Source organism: Delphinus delphis, chromosome 3 (assembly GCF_949987515.2).
Source record: "Delphinus delphis chromosome 3, mDelDel1.2, whole genome shotgun sequence".
Classification (NCBI taxonomy): domain Eukaryota; kingdom Metazoa; phylum Chordata; class Mammalia; order Artiodactyla; family Delphinidae; genus Delphinus; species Delphinus delphis.
The window spans coordinates 68780194-68797111 of NC_082685.1; the positions used below are offsets into that span (position 1 = coordinate 68780194).

General features: G+C 41.3%; 1 protein-coding gene and 1 pseudogene across 1 annotated transcript; both read right to left on the reverse strand.

The window, feature by feature from the left end:
* Positions 1-7256: 7256 nt before the first annotated feature.
* Positions 7257-7693, reverse strand: LOC132422119 (large ribosomal subunit protein uL24-like; annotated as a pseudogene).
* A 5341-nt stretch (positions 7694-13034) lies between these two features.
* Positions 13035-16827, reverse strand: SPMIP10 (sperm microtubule inner protein 10). Its single transcript, XM_060006964.1, has 3 exons — positions 16742-16827; positions 16053-16161; positions 13035-13244 (listed from the first exon to the last, which is right to left on the reverse strand). Exons 1-3 carry the CDS (start codon positions 16825-16827, stop codon positions 13035-13037), a joined length of 405 nt encoding a protein of 134 aa, XP_059862947.1.
* Between the last annotated feature and the right edge of the window lie 91 nt (positions 16828-16918).

A 16918-nucleotide genomic window follows, 5' to 3' on the forward strand; every position in this document is an offset into this window, starting at 1 on the left:
AATGTGGTAGTCTCCTTTATTTTTTTTAGGATTTTTTTTTCCACCTTCTGAAGTGTACTTCAGCATCCCAGAGCACTTGCCATTTCCTTCTTATCAGGTTCACTTAACATCATGCTATCAATATAGTTGACCAATGTAAAATTCTGTGGAATGTCCACATGATCCAGATCCCTTTGGACTACATTATGACAGAGAGTAGGAGAGTTAAAGTAGCCCTAAGGCAAAGCTGTGACTGTATATACTATTATCCATTCCTTGTGAATGCAAACTTTTACTGATTCACCTTTCTGATGGGTATAGAAAAGGATATAGATGTCAGTTAGGGCTTTACACCACATACCAAAGTCTATGTTAATCTATTCTAATAAAGGTACCACATTCAATGAAGTGGCATCAATTGGGGTTATTTGGTTGAGTTTCAGGTAGTCCATGTCATCTGCCACAATTAATTTGGTTTTTGAAGAGGTCAAGCTATTGAATCAAATGGGGGTATATGGGAACCATTGTTTGTGTATCCCTGAAGTCCTTAATGATGGTACTAATGTTTACCATTCCACCTAGGATATAATATTATTTTTACATTATTGCTGTTTGTTGGTTTTCATTTTTAACTTTTTGTTTTGAAATAACTACAGACTCCCAAGAAGTGGCAAAAATAGTCCAAGCATTCCTGTGTACCAAGCTTTCCCCTGTTTTCCTGATACATGTTAAATACCAGAGCCATTGCACAATTTAATGCAGCTTCTTCTACCTATATTTTGTCCTAGTTCTCTGCAGGTGAAAATCTTAGCAACTGCACCCCTACAGCAAGTCAAGCACTAACAATAGTTCACTCACTACCAATGACAGAGTTCTCATTGCCATCTAGTGGATGAGTTATCCAACGCCAAATCTAGATCCAGTTGGCTTCCTAGGACCACTTCTCTCACCAGCTGTCTTTCTTGTGAACAGAACCTAAGATAGGAATTCCTGCTTAAATGATCTTAAAGAGAAACCTATTAGGTAAAAAAAGTAGGGGACAGCAGGGGATGAAGTTCAGCAAAGATATGGCTTTAGGAAGAGTCTAGTCTCAGCCTGATCCCATGGGAAGCCCTGAATCGTGAATTGCACCACAGAAGTTGTGCCACCCAGAGGTGAGGAGGCTGCTACATCCTTTCATCACTTAGCCTTTGTCCACCGCCCTCCCCTGGGTGGGGGAGGTAACTTACCGCCATTATCTCCGGGACCACTGCCAGGTGAGGAGGCTCCTGCCGGCCAAGAGCAATTCCCCATAAAAGGACAAAGGCCTGAGTCATGAGCAGCCAATACCCACAGCATCTGGGGGATGAATGCACAGCCTGTGAAGAGCCTATGGGCAGGGCTCCCAACAGCATCTGCTATCCCTCCCTGAGGAGAGGATACCGTTTAAAAACTGAATGATGGGGCTTCCCTGGTGGCGTAGTGGTTAAGAATCTGCCTGCCAATGCAGGGGACACGGCTTCGAGCCCTGGTCTGGGAAGATCCCACATGCCGCGGAGCAGCTAAACCCATGTGCCACAACTACTGAGCCTGCGCTCTAGAGCCTGTGAGCCACAACTACTGAGCCCACGACCCACAACTACTGAGCCCACGCGCCTAGAGCCTGTGCCCCGCAACAAGAGAAGCCACCGCAATGAGAAGCCCATGCACTGCAACCAAGAGTAGCCCCCGCTCTCCGCAACTAGGGAGAAGCCCACGCGCAGCAACGAAGACCCAACGCAGCCAAAAATAAATAAATGTATTTAAAAAAACAAACAAAACTGAACGATGAGAAGGAGGCAGCCACGGGAAAATCTTGGGAGGAACACTGCAGGTAGTTCTGAGATGGGGACTAACTTAGCATGTTTGAAGTGCAGAAGGAAGGCCATTGCCAGGGGAATGGGGTGAAGGAGGAGAGGAAGGGAGAAACTGAGCTTGTGAATCTGACAGAGCAGCATGACACAGGCAGCAGCTAGCTTTTACTCTACCACTTCTTCAAGACACTGTACATCTTCAAAGCATGTTAATGTTGTTTTTGCACTGAGAAAATTTGAGTTGGTGGCATGATTAGAAATGTTATTCCTTACTACTTAGTCATAAAAAAGAATGAAATGCCATTTTCAGCAATATGGATGGACCTAGAGATTATCATACTAAGCAAAGTCAGGAAAAGAAAGACAAATACCATATGATATCACTTATATGTGGAATCTAAAGTATGACACAAATGAACTTATTTACAAAACAGAAACAGACTCACAGACATAGTGAACAGACTTGTGGTTGCCAAGGAGGAGCGGGGAGGGAGTGGGATGGATTGGGAACTTGGGGTTAGCAGATGCAAACTATTGTATAGAGGATGGATAAACAACAAGGCTCTACTGTATAACACAGGGAACTGTATTCAATATCCTGTGATAAACCATAATGGAAAAGAACATGAAAAAGGATGTGTATGTATGTATAACTGAATCACTTTGCTATATAGCAGAAATTAACACAACATTGTAAATCAACTATACTTCAATAAAATAAAATTTTTTAAAAATGTAATTTCAGCTTTTGTTAAAAATATACAGCCTGGGCTTCCCTGGTGGCGCAGTGGTTGGGAGTCCGCCTGCTGATGCAGGGGACGCGGGTTTGTGACCCGGTCCGGGAGGATCCCACGGTGCAGCGGAGCGGCTGGGCCCGTGAGCCATGGCCGCTGAGCCTGTGCGTCTGGAGCCTGTGCTCCGCAACGGGAGAGACCGCAACGGTGAGAGGCCCACGTACCACAAAAAAAAATATATATATATACAGTCCCACATCAGCTCATAGCTCATTCCAAATGTATCAGATCTCAGATATGAATGTATGAGCTCTTAGATATTACTGCTTTCTTGAATTTTTATAAGTTAACAAAGCAGGTCCAATCTTGACCTCGGGTGCCTTATTTATTCCTTCCTAATTAGGCTATACTGAAATGAACTACCTTTGAAAGGGAAAACAGATTAGTCGCACTAAATGGCTTTCTTAAAATACTTCACGATAAAAAAAACACTGCACCTCTTGCTACTTCTATACCACACATTGATTTTTTCCCCCTCTGCATTATCATCTGTCTTTCTAGTAGAAAGTGTTTTATACCTTTTCTTGGAGGTTAAAATGGCTCTAATAGGTAATTCCCTGGCTGTCCAGTGGTTAGGACTCTGTGCTTTCACTGCCGAGGGCCGGGGTTCAATCCCTGGTCAGGGAACTAAGATCCCACAAGCAGCCTCAGCAAAAAAAAAAAAAAAAAGGCTCTATAGTGCCTTACTGACCTCATTTATAAAGGTAACTTACCAAGTGCAACTAAACTCCTCTCCAGGATAGGCTGACCTTATTTCCATGTGCTCAAGCCTTGCTCGTGTGCTTCATTCACCCCAATATAAACTGTCTCGAGGGAGCCCTCTGTTCCCCATCCACATATCTTTGATCCTAATCGGGGCTTCTCACCTGGGTTTATTTTCAAACAAGTTTATTCATCGCTTAATCTCCAATCCATCCTTTGAAGTGTTGCCAGATTAATTTTTCTCAAACTCTGTCATGATCATTAACATAACTCTCTATATAGTAATCTATTTCGATCACTAATTTGGGGATTGAAAGTCCTCGATAAGCTGGATCCCTTTTCCTAAGATTACCTTCTTTTATTTCCCACCAGGAAACTTTTCTCTGCCCAGGATGTTCTCACCATTCTGTAAATGCAGTGGCTTTTCCCTTCCTCATCTCCTCTATTTATGCTTTTCCCGTGTGTAGAAAGTCCTTTCTAGCTCTCATTGGCTCACATCGTACCCGTCGCTCAGATCTGCATCCTCCTGGAAACCACCGTGACTTCGTTGACTCTCTAAAGCTTAGCTCTCTTCTGGAAGGTAGCATCAGTCGAGGACTGATCTTCTAATAATCACTTAGGATAAAATGCACCTGCGATTGCTTGAGAAAACTGTAATGCAAACATGACTTTTGTCTTGCAATACCTGGATGACAATGAACCTTGCTGTATCTGCAAAGTATTCTCTTAAATCTCCAGAAAGACCAAAGGATGAACAAGTTACGTTTCCTGATCAAATTAAAAACAGAGTTGTCACAGCTCATTGTTGGGGGAATTAAGTCTGTCTGCCCTGTTCGACTCCCACTGAGAGAGGACTCTTGGAAATTAGTGCTCTCTGTCCCTTGGACTTCATGTGCCTTTTTCCTTTGCTGATTTTGCTCTGTATCTGTAACGGAGAAGAACCCTAGGGAGCCCTTCCAGAACAGAACCCGCCCACCCCGACATGTCCCCTGCCTTCCTCTTGTCTGTAGAAAAACTTTAGCCTCTTAGGCCTTCCCCAAATTCTAAAGAGTAAATTTAACCAGAGAAGTGAGAAAATGCAGAAAGAAAGGAAAAGAGTCAAGCAAGAAAAAACAATAATATTTTAGCCATTAAACCAAGGGCAAGGGCTATAGATAATATTCTGAGCCATGTCCTTTGAGCTGTTTTGCAGAGCCTGAAACCTCCACCAGGTGGAAGAAGTTAACTGTGTGCTGCCCACAAGCATGTAGACCCCAGACTTGTTGGAACCAGAATGTTGATGATGTTGACTCCCTGTTGCCTCACCATGAAACAATCAGAAGAATGTCAGCAAACTGATCACACACCCCACGACCCTGGCCCTCACCCTGCCTTTAAAAACCTTTCCCTGAAAGCCTTCAAGGAGTTTGGGACTTTTAAACACCAGCTGCCTGAACTCTTTGGTTGGCCTGCAGTAAACGCTGCACTTTCCTTCACCACAACCCAGTGTCAGTAGATTGGCCTGTCAGTAGATTGGCCAGCAAGTGGATCCAAGTTTGATCTGGTAACATATCCATTTGTTGTAATAAATCATAGCCATGAGTATGACTACGTGCTGAGTCTTGCGTGTCCTCCTAGTGAATTATTGAAACTGGAAGTGGTCTTGGGGACCTCTAACACAAAAGGCAAATGAGCTTCAATGAGTGAATGAATAAACAAATTGTGGGGACTTCCCTGGTGGTGAAGTGGTTAAGAATCCACCTGCCAACGCAGGGGACACAGGTTCGATCCCTGGTCCAGGAAGATCCCACATGCCGTGGAGCAACTAAGCCTGTGTGTCACAACTATTGAACCTGCGCTGTAGAGCCTGTGAGCCACAACTACTGAGCCCGTGAGCCACAACTACTGAAGCCCACGTGCCTAGAGCCCGTGCTCCGCAACAAGAGAAGCCACCACAATGAGAAGCCCGCTCACCTCAACCAAGAGTAACCCCCGCTCACCGCAACTAGAGAAAGCCCCTGCGCAGCAACGAAAACCCAATGCAGCCAATAAATAAATAAATAAATAAATAAATTGTGGTACATTCATACAATGAAATAATATTCAGCAATAAAAAGGAACAGCCTGAATTGATGAAATAGCAGCAGTACCAAAGCGGCTTATAGGTGGTGAAAACCATTTACCTGTGATCCAAATTCTTTAATCTGTATCAGCTACATGGGCTGTGGCTTTGATTACCTTTGGACAAACTACAATGTTTAAGGAAGTTCTATATATGCTTCTTGCATAGCGGCACTTCCTAGACATGTTGACAGTACTTAGAGTGTGGTCCACACATAAGCCTCACCTGGAAGCTTGTTAAAAATGCAAATCTGGGGGCCCCATCTCAGAACCGTAAGAAATGTGGTTCAAGGAGGAGAGTAGCTCTTCACGGGCAATGAAAGAGGAGACAGCTCTTAAAGATACTACCATCTACCTACAAGGAACAGGTATGATTGAATGGCTTTGTGGGGAAGGGGAAAGGGGAGCAGACGGGATCTAATGTGATTTCTGAGACCCAGAGCACCCAGAACATAGGACGCTATTAGGTGATGGTATTTACCAATGTTAGACAACTTGTACAAATAGTTAAGTCAGGAGAAAACAGTAGGCCTGAAAAGAAGAGTGGGGAAGATGAGGAGCTCATCTGATGAATGTGAGGCTCCTGGTGAGACAATTATTTGAAAGATGCAGCTTGGAACAGAAATTCTAGCCTAGCCCCTAAAAGAAATTAGAGATATGAATTTTTGGGTTTTTTTCTTAGTGGTGATATTTGAAGCAAAGATGGTTGATGAAAAGCGTTCCTCTTCCCATTTGAGGGGATCTCCTATTTCCTGCTATTCCTATATTCTTCCTCTCGGGAAAAAGCTACTTTGCAACTGAGTTAGCCATGGTATGGCTAAAATTTAACTCCCAACCCAATCCATATGTCTATCCACAGGCCTAATAAGAATCTAAACATCATTATTGAGTGTTACGCTAAGCGCTTTTCTGTTCCCTAACAGACTATTTACAACTCTATGAATGAGCTACCTGTAGCCCCATTTTCCAGATGACAAACCGAGAGAGAGGAATATGGTGTGTGGAGCTGCTTGAAGCCACACAGTTAGTAGTGAAGTCAGAATTCAAAGCCAGGTCAGGCTAACTGAAGTCCATGCTCTCGGAAGTGCTTTACTGATGGCTTTTAATTTGTCCCTAGAAAAGATATGTTTTCCTGTTTAAATGTGTTCTCCCTTGTTTTCTCTTTTTTAGTTTTCAAATTTTTACATATCAGATGAAATTGCTCTGTGGCTCAGTAAAATGCAAGGCACTGATGACGGTACCCAAAGGGTTTAAGCTCCCCTTCGTTGATAAAATGCTCTCTTCGAAAATTTTGTAGTTTCAGAGGCACTGAAGAATTTTTACCTTTTTAAAAAAGCGCAAACCAACAAAACATTTTAAAAAAAGAAAAAAAAAGAAAGAAAGCTTTGTCTTTTTTTTGAGTGACGCAGCAGAGACCTCTTCTGGTCAAGAAGGAGAAGTCTTAGGCAGAGAACCAACTTGGAAAACGTTAAGGTGGAGAGAACTGGTACAGGAGAAAATAGGATATGAGATAGGTTTCATAGAAGAGTTGATAGTTATGTTGGATATAAAACTCTGACAGCAGAACAGAGAGGAGTGCTTTCCACACATGTGGAGAAAAATACATGTTTGCTGTAATTTACAAAGATACGAGGATGTAATTAAGAATCATTTATAACTCCACGATCCAAAACTAATATTGTAAACATTTTGATGCACTGGCTTCCAGCATTGTTTTCTGGTCATATGCATTCTTTTTATTCACACTGGGTACACCTTGACTTTTCATCTAGTGTTCTATCACACACATTTTGCCACATTCTCCTTTTTTTCATTTTAACAGTTTTTAATGAAAGTTATATAGATTACTTTATTCTTGCATCTTCTCAATTGTTTCTTTCTTATGTCTGCCCTTTTCCTTTCCTACCTGGAGAGATTTGACTTTACGTTCAAGGATCTTTTTTGTGGTCTTTGTCCAGTTTTAGTCTAGTGACAAGCACCTTGCTGGGGTGAATGCCCACATGGACAGTGCCATTAGCCTCCTCTCGCTGCACTCAGTCAGTATAGGTGACATACTTCTTCCCGTAAGCCTGGGCTACATTGCCAATTTGCTGCCCTTTGCAGTGCCCTCGCGTAATCTGAACTTCCTCATCCTTTTGGATACGCATGGATCGAATACTGTACTTCTGTCTCAGCTCTTTGGAAAGAGGGGGAAGACATAATCTTCCTGTGAATGTGGGAAGGTACATTGATGTGCCTTTTCTGGTTCTTGCTTTGATCAGAAGCCACAAAGGGATTGAACTTCATCTTGGCTGCTGGTACTTCAGCAATGGTCACTGTTTTGGTCACATTCTTAAAAGAAGAAAGATGTTTTCTGACAGCAAGGCTTTTATTGGTAAATCGCATAAAAGCCAGAGAAGTTTCAGTGAAGACTTTTGTACTGGTCCCCATGTTGCTGGGGTCCCAGTTATGCACTGAGATGCACACAGCTTGGGGAGTGTAGTGCTGGCTCCATTCTAGCCGCTGCTCACCTTCTCTGCCAGACGCCCCTGTGTGGGGTACACCTATTCACCTGCTCTTGGTGGCCCCTCAGGCTGACGGAAGCTAATCAGTAAAGGCCAAATATGATCACCTATATTCTCAGTATGTGAAAAATATATCCATTGGCATTTTTGACCCTGGAAATCCCAGAGATTTCCCAGTCACTGGGACTAACCCACCTGGGCCAAGATGCAGCATCATAATCTGCTCTCTTGCAAGGAAATTTACAGTTTTAAACTAAACCACAGTGGAATGGGGAGTTTTGAAAGGAGGAAGCCAAAGGTACAAATTAGAATTTACATTTAAGAGAGTGACATTAGATGAGGAATAATCTGAAAGAGAATCACTTCCTGGGACATAACTTAGGGGTCACACAAAATTAGAGAAAATTAAGTAGGACAGAATAATTGATACCATAGGGTGAGGAGACTGTCACTGGGCCAGACCTCACAATTAGCACAATTGGATGAGAACAATATACTCAGGTGTTTTCATGAGGCAAGAACCAAGCACTGTACATTGCTCAGTGCAACTCTTTTGTTGAAGGGTTTTTTTTTCAGTTTATTCCTAGAGATGTACAAAGACCCTACTCAAATGAGCTTCTGCAGTTCTAGGCACCCCTTCATAGAGAGGTGAACCTCTTCAGGATGTCCTGCAGCATTCCTATTCCTCATTGCTGTGAAATTGAGCCTCAGGTGTCACCTTGGATTTTAAATTCTAGTTGAGTGGTATAAACACAGAGAAGTATCTCGAATTTTAACTTAAAGATCTTGCTGATAATTATCCCACCACCAGCCAAATTTTCTTTTGTTTTCAATGGAAGAGAAAATAATGGAGAAATACTTGACAGGAACATAGTCCTGTCAATGCTTACTCTTGAGAAGAAGTGGGTTAGTTGGCTCAGGTCTATTTTAGAGGCAAAGTAGGGAATTACAGGAAGCAAAAATCTTCAATTTATCCTAAATAGCTTTTAAAATTCAGAACTGCTTTTTTCTTTTTTTCTTAAATTAGTTGTATAAATTGTCCTCCTGGCAATTTCTCAAGTTTGGACTGAAGTGTGGGTAGAATGACATAATTATATAAATTATATTTCACAGTTTTCTTCCTCACATACCTTTATTTAGGCTCTAGTACTTGTCAGTTGAGGAGACAGATATATTCTTTTTGTTTTGTTTTTGTTTTCAATTTATTTGCTTATTTATTTTTGGCTGTGTTGGGTCTTCGTTGCTGCCTGCAGGCTTTCTCTAGTTGCGGTGAGTGGGGGCTACTCTCCGTTGTGGCGCACGGGCTTCTCATTGCGATGGCTTCTCTTGTTGCAGAGCATGGGCTCTAGTACGTGGATTTCAGTAGTTGTGGCATGCAGGCTCAGTAGTTATGGCTCATGGGCTCTATTGCGCAAGCTCGGTACTTATGGCACCCAGGCTTAGTTGCTCCACGGCATGTGGGATCTTCCCGGACCAGAGATCGAACCTGTGTCCCCTGCATTGGCAGGCGAATTCTTAAGCACTGTGTACCAGGGAAGTCCAAGACAGATATATTCTAGTATCTCTTCTAGTTCTTCGGACTGGGCTTTATGTTCTATTGAGAACTTGGATCTAAAGGACTACGGGATTCCTTAGAACAATTTTTAAAAGGCTAGAGTTTCATTTCCAGCATGACAATGTGAGGAGCTCTTCAGACTGACTACCAAAAAAAAATCAGTAATAATTACAAAAGGACAGCCATTTAAAGTCTCTGGACGTGGTCCTGGGTGCATACAGCAAATGAAGAAATATTTATTTAATGAAATCTCCTAAAGCTCAGTGAACCCTGAGGTGTTTGATCCAGGACCCACTTCTCCCCTCTCCCCTCCCAGCTCACCATAGTGGAAACTCTACTGCAGACTGGTGCAGCCAAGAGCACAGGGTTCCTCTCCCCACAGATCCCAGGTAGAGGGCTGTCTTCCTAGGCAGGGCAGGATATCAGCATTTCTCATCCTGACCCCGGCTACCTGATTCTGAAGCTAAGTTCTATGCAAGTGTGGCCAAAAGGTGGGGGACTCCTTTTTTTTTCTGCTCAGCCCCAATTCATGGGATGGAAGCTCTGCCTTGGGCATAGAGGCTCTGAGAATACTGGGGCCCTAATTCTCCTTGTCCCAGATCATAAGGTGGTGGTTCCACACTGGGAGAGACAAGCTGAGAAGACCTGAAGCTGAAACCAAGCAGGACCCTGCAGAGCCTTCCTAGGTACAAAAGCCCATCTGTGTCTCCCATTTCTTGTTTGTAGAAAAAGGCTTTGGTCTCCTAGGCCTTCCCAAAGTTCCAAAGAGCAGGCACAAGCAGTTATTAATTAGGGAAGTGAGGGAATGCAGAAACACAGGAAAAGCAGTCAAGAAACAATAGTTCAGCAGTAAAACAGAGGTCTACTTCCTCCTCAAGGGATATATACAACAATCTGACACATATCTTTGAGTTGTTCTGCAGGGACAAAGACTCCCACCCAGGCTGAGGATGGTGACTACATGCTGACCACAAGCATAGAGACCCCATACTGGTTGGAACCAGGTTGGTGAGTAAGATTCCTGAAACACCACCCTGTTAACAACCACCAACCAATCAGAAGAAAGTCATACCCACTGCAACCCTCACCCTGAATGTTGCCTTTAAAAACCTTTCCCTGAAAGCTATCGGGGAGTTTGGTTCTTTTGAGCATGAGCTGCCCATTCTCCTTGCTTGGTGCCTACAATAAACGCTGTATTTTCCTTCACCACAACCCAGTGTCAGTAAATTGTCAAGTGGACCCTGCTTCAGTTCAGTATCACTTAAATTATCTTCCTTAATAATGTATTGATGCTTTCTTTGCTGATTTTTAAGTTGTTATTAGATGGACAGCTCTATCTTTTTCTGTAATAGTTTCCTCGGTGCTGTTATCAGATATGAACACTTGGCTGAATGAAGCATAGCTTAGACCCACTATGGTCTTTTTAAAAAAAGAAATTCTGGTAAAATATATATGACATAAAATTAATGATTTTTACCCTTTTTGAGTGTACAATTCAGTGGCGTTAAATACATTCACCCTGTCGTGTAACCATCCATCTACAGAACTTTTCATGTCAAACTGAAACTCTTTACCCTTTAAATGATAACTCCCCATTCTCCCCTCTTCTGTAGCCCTTGGTAACTAACTACCATTCTATTTTCTATCTCTAAGAATTTGACTACTCTAGGTATCTCATATAAGTGAAATCACATAATATTTGTCTTTTTATGTCTTATTTATTCACTTAGCCTGTTGTCAAGGTTCCCCATGTTAGAACATGTAACAGAACTTCATTTTATGGCTGACTAATAATCCACTCCATTACATTCATATACCATATTTTGTTTATCTGTAGGGAAACAAAATTTGCCACCCTAAAATGTCTCTGGCATGTGGATTATTTCAAGCTGAAAACAATCAAGGCCCAGAAGACTCAGGAAGAACTTTTGACCTTCCCCCTAAGTGCCTAAAGGAATTTAGATAGAGGGCCGATTACTGGAATAGAGCTATCACCAGAGATGTCTGCAAAGAACATGAGCTAGATGTGGTGGGGGAAACTCTTAGAGATCACAGGCCACCCTGTGTCCCACTGTCTCTGCAGGCTCAGAAAACATTTACCAAACGTTTACTTTTCCATCTCCATGTCAATTGCCTTCCTCCCTTTGAAGTCCCAAATCACTATTCCCAAATCCTCTTCTGTCTTTAGCTGAAGGTGGTATTTAAAGTGAGGGTTTCAGGGACTTCCCTGATGGCTCAGTGGTTGGGAATCCACCTGCCAATGCAGGGGAGACAGGTTCGAGCCTTGGTCCAGGAAGATCCCACGTGCTGCAGAGCAACTAAGCCCGTGCTCCACAACTACTGAGCCTGTGTGTCACAACTACTGAGCCCGTGCTCCTAGAGCCCTTGCTCTGCAATAAGAGAAGCCATTGCAATGAGAAGCCCACACACCGCAACAAACAGTAGCCCCCACTCACCACACAACCAGAGAAAAGCCCGCACGCAGCAAGGAAGACCCAACGCAGCCATAAATAAATAAATACAATTTAAAAACAAAGTGAGGGTTTCAGTCATTTGGGTGAGTTACTCAGTTTTCCTGGGCCTCTCCCATGTATACATGTTATTTAACTTTTGTTTGACTTTCTCCTGTTAATCTGTCTCATGTCAATTCAATTCTTAAGCCAGTCAGAAGAACCTAGAAGGGTAGAGGAAAATTTCTTCCTCCCCAACAATCCATTCATCTGTTGATGGACATTTGACTTGTTTCCACCATTTGGATATTATAAATAATGCTGCTATGAACATTGGTGTACAAATATCTGTTCAAATCCCTGCTTTCAATTCTTCTGGGCATATGCCTAGAAGTGAAATTGCTGGATCATAAGGTAATTCTGAGTGTAATTCTTTGAGAAACCACCATACTGTCTTCCACAGTGGTGCATCATTTTTGCATACAGTGATTATTATGTCTTAAGTTATGTGAATCAATCCTTCACTATAGGAAATTGATACTTGGATACACTGAACCAATATGGAAACATATGTCTCAGCTAAAATTGTATGATGTATCACAGAGTTGTCTACTAACACTTCTAATAACCATGCTGATTAGCTGCCGGTCTCTATAGCCTTAGGGGTGTGTGTGTGGTGTAGTGGAGCGGAAGGAAGGGTGTTGGAGCAGTCAGAAAAGAAGCAAAAATAATTCCACATCCTGCAACTCTATTTCAGTTTGGCTTTCTTGACACTGAGTTTTGGAGGGAATGAATAATAAGGGTGGAATAAGAAGGAGAGAAAGGTAGAGGAGTGTGGTAAGGTTAGATGGTAGGACTGGATCCGTCTGCTGTTTCTTAACTACTTGGTGTGAAATTAATTTCAGTGAGACAGTTTTCCTTGTTCCCCCACGTCATCTCAGATATTCTCACAGCCTATTTCCTTTCTAAGCTAGTATAATTTAAAGAGTATGCAGTTGACTTATAGCCTTTGAACAAATTGAACCTATAGGCAAAATACAAATGTACAAGGACTTAAACATTATGGGAGAGAGAGAGAGGGAGAGACTGAAATACTTTATCATTTTATTCTTCTTTCATCAGATCAGTCGCCTCCTGAAGCCATGGGAAATCACAGTGCTTTGGTACTTGGAGAGAGGTGAATGCAGAGGCATATCTGCAATTTTTATTTCTGGTGGGATTTTCTTCAAGACAACTTTACGATCTTCCCCATGGCAAAGCCTTTCACTGTGATTCAAAAACAGAGAGTCTTCCAAAGGGCCAGCATGGATCCCACATGCTTCTGCATGCTAAAAGAAAAAAAAATATGCTGTATATCACATCAAAAATCACTTTGTTAGGGACTTCCCTGGTGGTGCAGTGGTTAAGAATCCGCCTGCCAATGCAGGGGACACGGGTTCAATTCCTGGTCCAGGAAGATCCCACATGCCGCGGAGCAACTGGCCCTGTGCACCACAACTACTGAGCCTGCGCTCTAGAGCCCGCGTGCCACAACTGCTGAGGCCCGCGCTCCGCAACAAGAGAAGCCACCGCAATGAGAAGCCCGCGCACCACAGCAAAGAGTGGCCCCCATTCACTTGCTGCAAATGGAGAGGACCCTCGTGCGACGATGAGGACCCAACACAGAGAAAAATAAATTAATTAATTTTTAAAAAACCCACTTTATTAGATTGAGATGGAAGTTGCCCAATAGTTTTTCTAACTGTTCCTGTTGAGAAGGAAGGTCTAGTGGGCAGAGCAATATCCCTTTTTCAAAAGCAGTGCTCTCTCACTTGTGTCTTCCGATCAACAGGAAGAGCCAGTGGTGTGGGCTGCAGACTATAAACTTGGAGTCAGATCACTGACTTTTAACTTCACTAGTTTTGTGTTCTTGTACAAGTCATTTACCTACTGTGAGACTCAGTTTCCTCAAACATAAAATGGGAATTATTAAAGGATTCTTTGAGTGTTGAATAAAACATTCTATGTGAATGAAAAAACTTTCGCCAACTACTACGTAAAAGAGCTACACAGTATGCAGCTGCTGCTGCACCCTGCTGCTGGATAGATAACAGCTACTTAAGATTCTCTTAGTTGTACATCTATTTCTGATTCTTTGATACTGCTGAACAGCAGTCTGGCCTGGTCTTGGGGTGCCGCTCCCTCTCTCCTATGCTGTGTTCTTGTTTTTATGTTGTTAAAGAGCTATATCATCAGGAAAAATGGTAAAATGAAAAGAAAGCATAGCTAGCATTTATTCAGTGCACATTCACTTCACTGTAATTCTCATTTAATTTTCACTTTTACTCTGTATGGTAGAATATTCCATACACCAGTTGCTAATTATATTTTTTAAGTTGTTAGGAACACTGTTAACTAAATTGGAGAAGTGAAATAACAATGAAAGAATTATGCTGACTTACAGCTCTAAAGAGTAAGGGCAAGACTAACAGAAATGTTTTGATGCATTCAAAACAGTTCTTGATTATTGACTTCAACTCAAAGTTTATACCCTATAGTTCTAGTAAATGAAAAATATAAAGTCAGTACTAGTATTGTCACCATGCTAAAGCTACTTAGGACATTGAAAATGACTTGATAAGCCACTAAGTTACATGAAATACAGCCCAATATTAAGATATTAGAAAGTCTTAATAACCATACAAATTTGATGTTTAAGTCTGGTATTTGAATCATGATTTCCTTAGTTTCATATGTGTTTTCAAAATATCAGATAAAAATACATATAAAATAATCATCTCAAGGTAAATGGCAGCCTCATTTATTACATTGTATGTATGCATTTTATAAGAAAATAATTGAGCCATATTTTTATATTTTGTATATAATATTCATATTTTGTAATATCTCTGTCTTCACAAAGTACATTCTTATTCAACATTAATTGCTTATCCTTTAGAAATTTGGAAATTAGTTATATAAACACATTTCTTCCTAGGAATCCTAACATGAAATCTCCTCTTACTGTCTGATTCTTACAAAATATTATAATCTCCTTTAAAGAAACAACTTACCTTTTCACAAGTGAATGGTCAATCAATCTGAATTTGGAAAATGTTTTGAAACTATTGACTACCGAATCAGAGCATTGAATGAGCAAGGAGTCTTATCTGTAAATCTAGCCAAACTGTTCCCATAGCTCTCAACCTCAGTGTGCAGTACAACTGTAAAAATACACGCTCTGTAAAGAACAGACTTGTGGTTGTCAAGGGGGAGGGTGGATGGGGGAGAGTTGGATTGGGAGTTTGGGGTTAGCAGATACAAACTATTATATATAGAATTGATAAACACGGTCCTACCGTTATAGCACAGGGAACTATATTCAATATCCTGTGATAAACCACAATGGAAAAGAATATAAAATATACATATATATATGTATAACTGAATCACTTTGCTGTACAGCAGAAATTAACACACTGTAAATCAACTATACTTCAATTAAAAAAAAATACATGCTCTGTACGGTAGCTTTAATGTTAATGGCGCCTACTTCTGATGAATTTAACAGCTGTGAGTTGCCATTATGTAGAGAAAAAGGTAGACACATATTTATGAAATCTTTTGGTTTATCTATTTTAAGTTTGTAATTGGGTTATTTGAATAGATATTGCTATTTAACTTTTGTTTGCAAGTTTATGTGAAGGCGCATCAAATAGTTTTTGTCAGAACAGAATGGTGGTTGTCGGGGCCTGGGAGAAGGAAGAAATGAGACAAAGGGTACAAATTTTCAGTTTTAAGAAGAATAAGTTCTAACGGTCTAATGTTCAGCACAGTGACTATAGTTAATAATACGGTATTATATACTTGAAAGCTGCTGAGAGTAGACCTGAAGCATTCTCACTGCAAGAAAAAAAGAGTCAACAATGTAAAGTGATGAATGTGTTATCTTGATCTTGGTAATCACTCCACAATGTATAGCAAAGCATCACGTTGTATACTTTAAAGGTACACAATCATATTTGTCTATTATTCCTCAATAAAGCTGAAAAAATGAAAAATAAATTTCAAAGCAGCTTTTGTAGAGTTATATATGTCTATTCACAGATATATTAAATAGTATAGGTTTTTTATTATAAATACCTATAGGAAAATACCTTCAGATTCACATTCCTGAATTTCATGTTCTGTTTCCAAGGCATTACATAACGTCTTGGGATCATCCCATGCTTTAATGAAAACCGTGGCAAATGAATCTCACCACACCTGAAGATTAGGAAAAAGCAAGAAGAAAGGATATATTGTGAGCTAAATTCAATTATTTTAGCTTCATTTTACGGAATGGAAGCAGCTGTGTCTGTGAGGTTTGGACCCTCGCAGATGCAGCACAGAGCTGTGTCACTGTTTGAGGCTCACCTAGTAGATAACCAAGCCATTAAATCCCCGAGTATCACCAAGATCAAGAGTCTGGCCTGGGTATCTGTAGCTCTAACTGCACGCTGTCCTTTACAATTTGCTCATGATGTTCATTTTGGCCTGACTTTATGGGGGAAGACAGCACACCATGACCTACCTCAGGCCTACTCATTACCTAAAGGAATCACTGGCCACTCACAAAAACCAGTAACGAATTTAGCTTCTGAATTTAGTACATGCCCTACACTCAGGTCAGACTTGCTTTCTCTGCACACACATTGTTTTGTTCTGGAACATAAAGCTTTCTATATAGATGCCAAGGGGAAGCACAGAATTAGCGTCCTCATCTATGTAGCTCCCAGATTGAAGACAAAGAAACAAAAAACAAACAAAGAAACCACCCCAAAACCCAGAACCCTTAAATCCTCACTTATTAGCAGGCTTAGATGAATTCTCATTAGAACAGTTGTTGGTGAGTTTAGGTAAGATAGGACAAGTGTCTTTGCCTGAAGCCATCACTGCCAGTAGTGACAGGAATTCTCATCTAGAACTTCACTAGTCTACTAGTCTAATTATGATGTCATTGCTGCCTCAGATCTAACAATGT

Excerpts from the sequence above, each read along its gene's own strand:
- SPMIP10 (XM_060006964.1), bottom strand. The coding sequence starts at position 16,827 with ATGGCTTCAGGCAAAGACACTTGTCCTATCTTACCTAAACTCACCAAC. Across the intron at positions 16,162-16,741 it reads TCATCTAAGCCTGCTAATAA|GTGTGGTGAGATTCATTTGC; the intron begins GTGAGGATTTAA and ends CCTAATCTTCAG. Across the intron at positions 13,245-16,052 it reads TCAGGAATGTGAATCTGAAG|CATGCAGAAGCATGTGGGAT; the intron begins GTATTTTCCTAT and ends TTTTTCTTTTAG.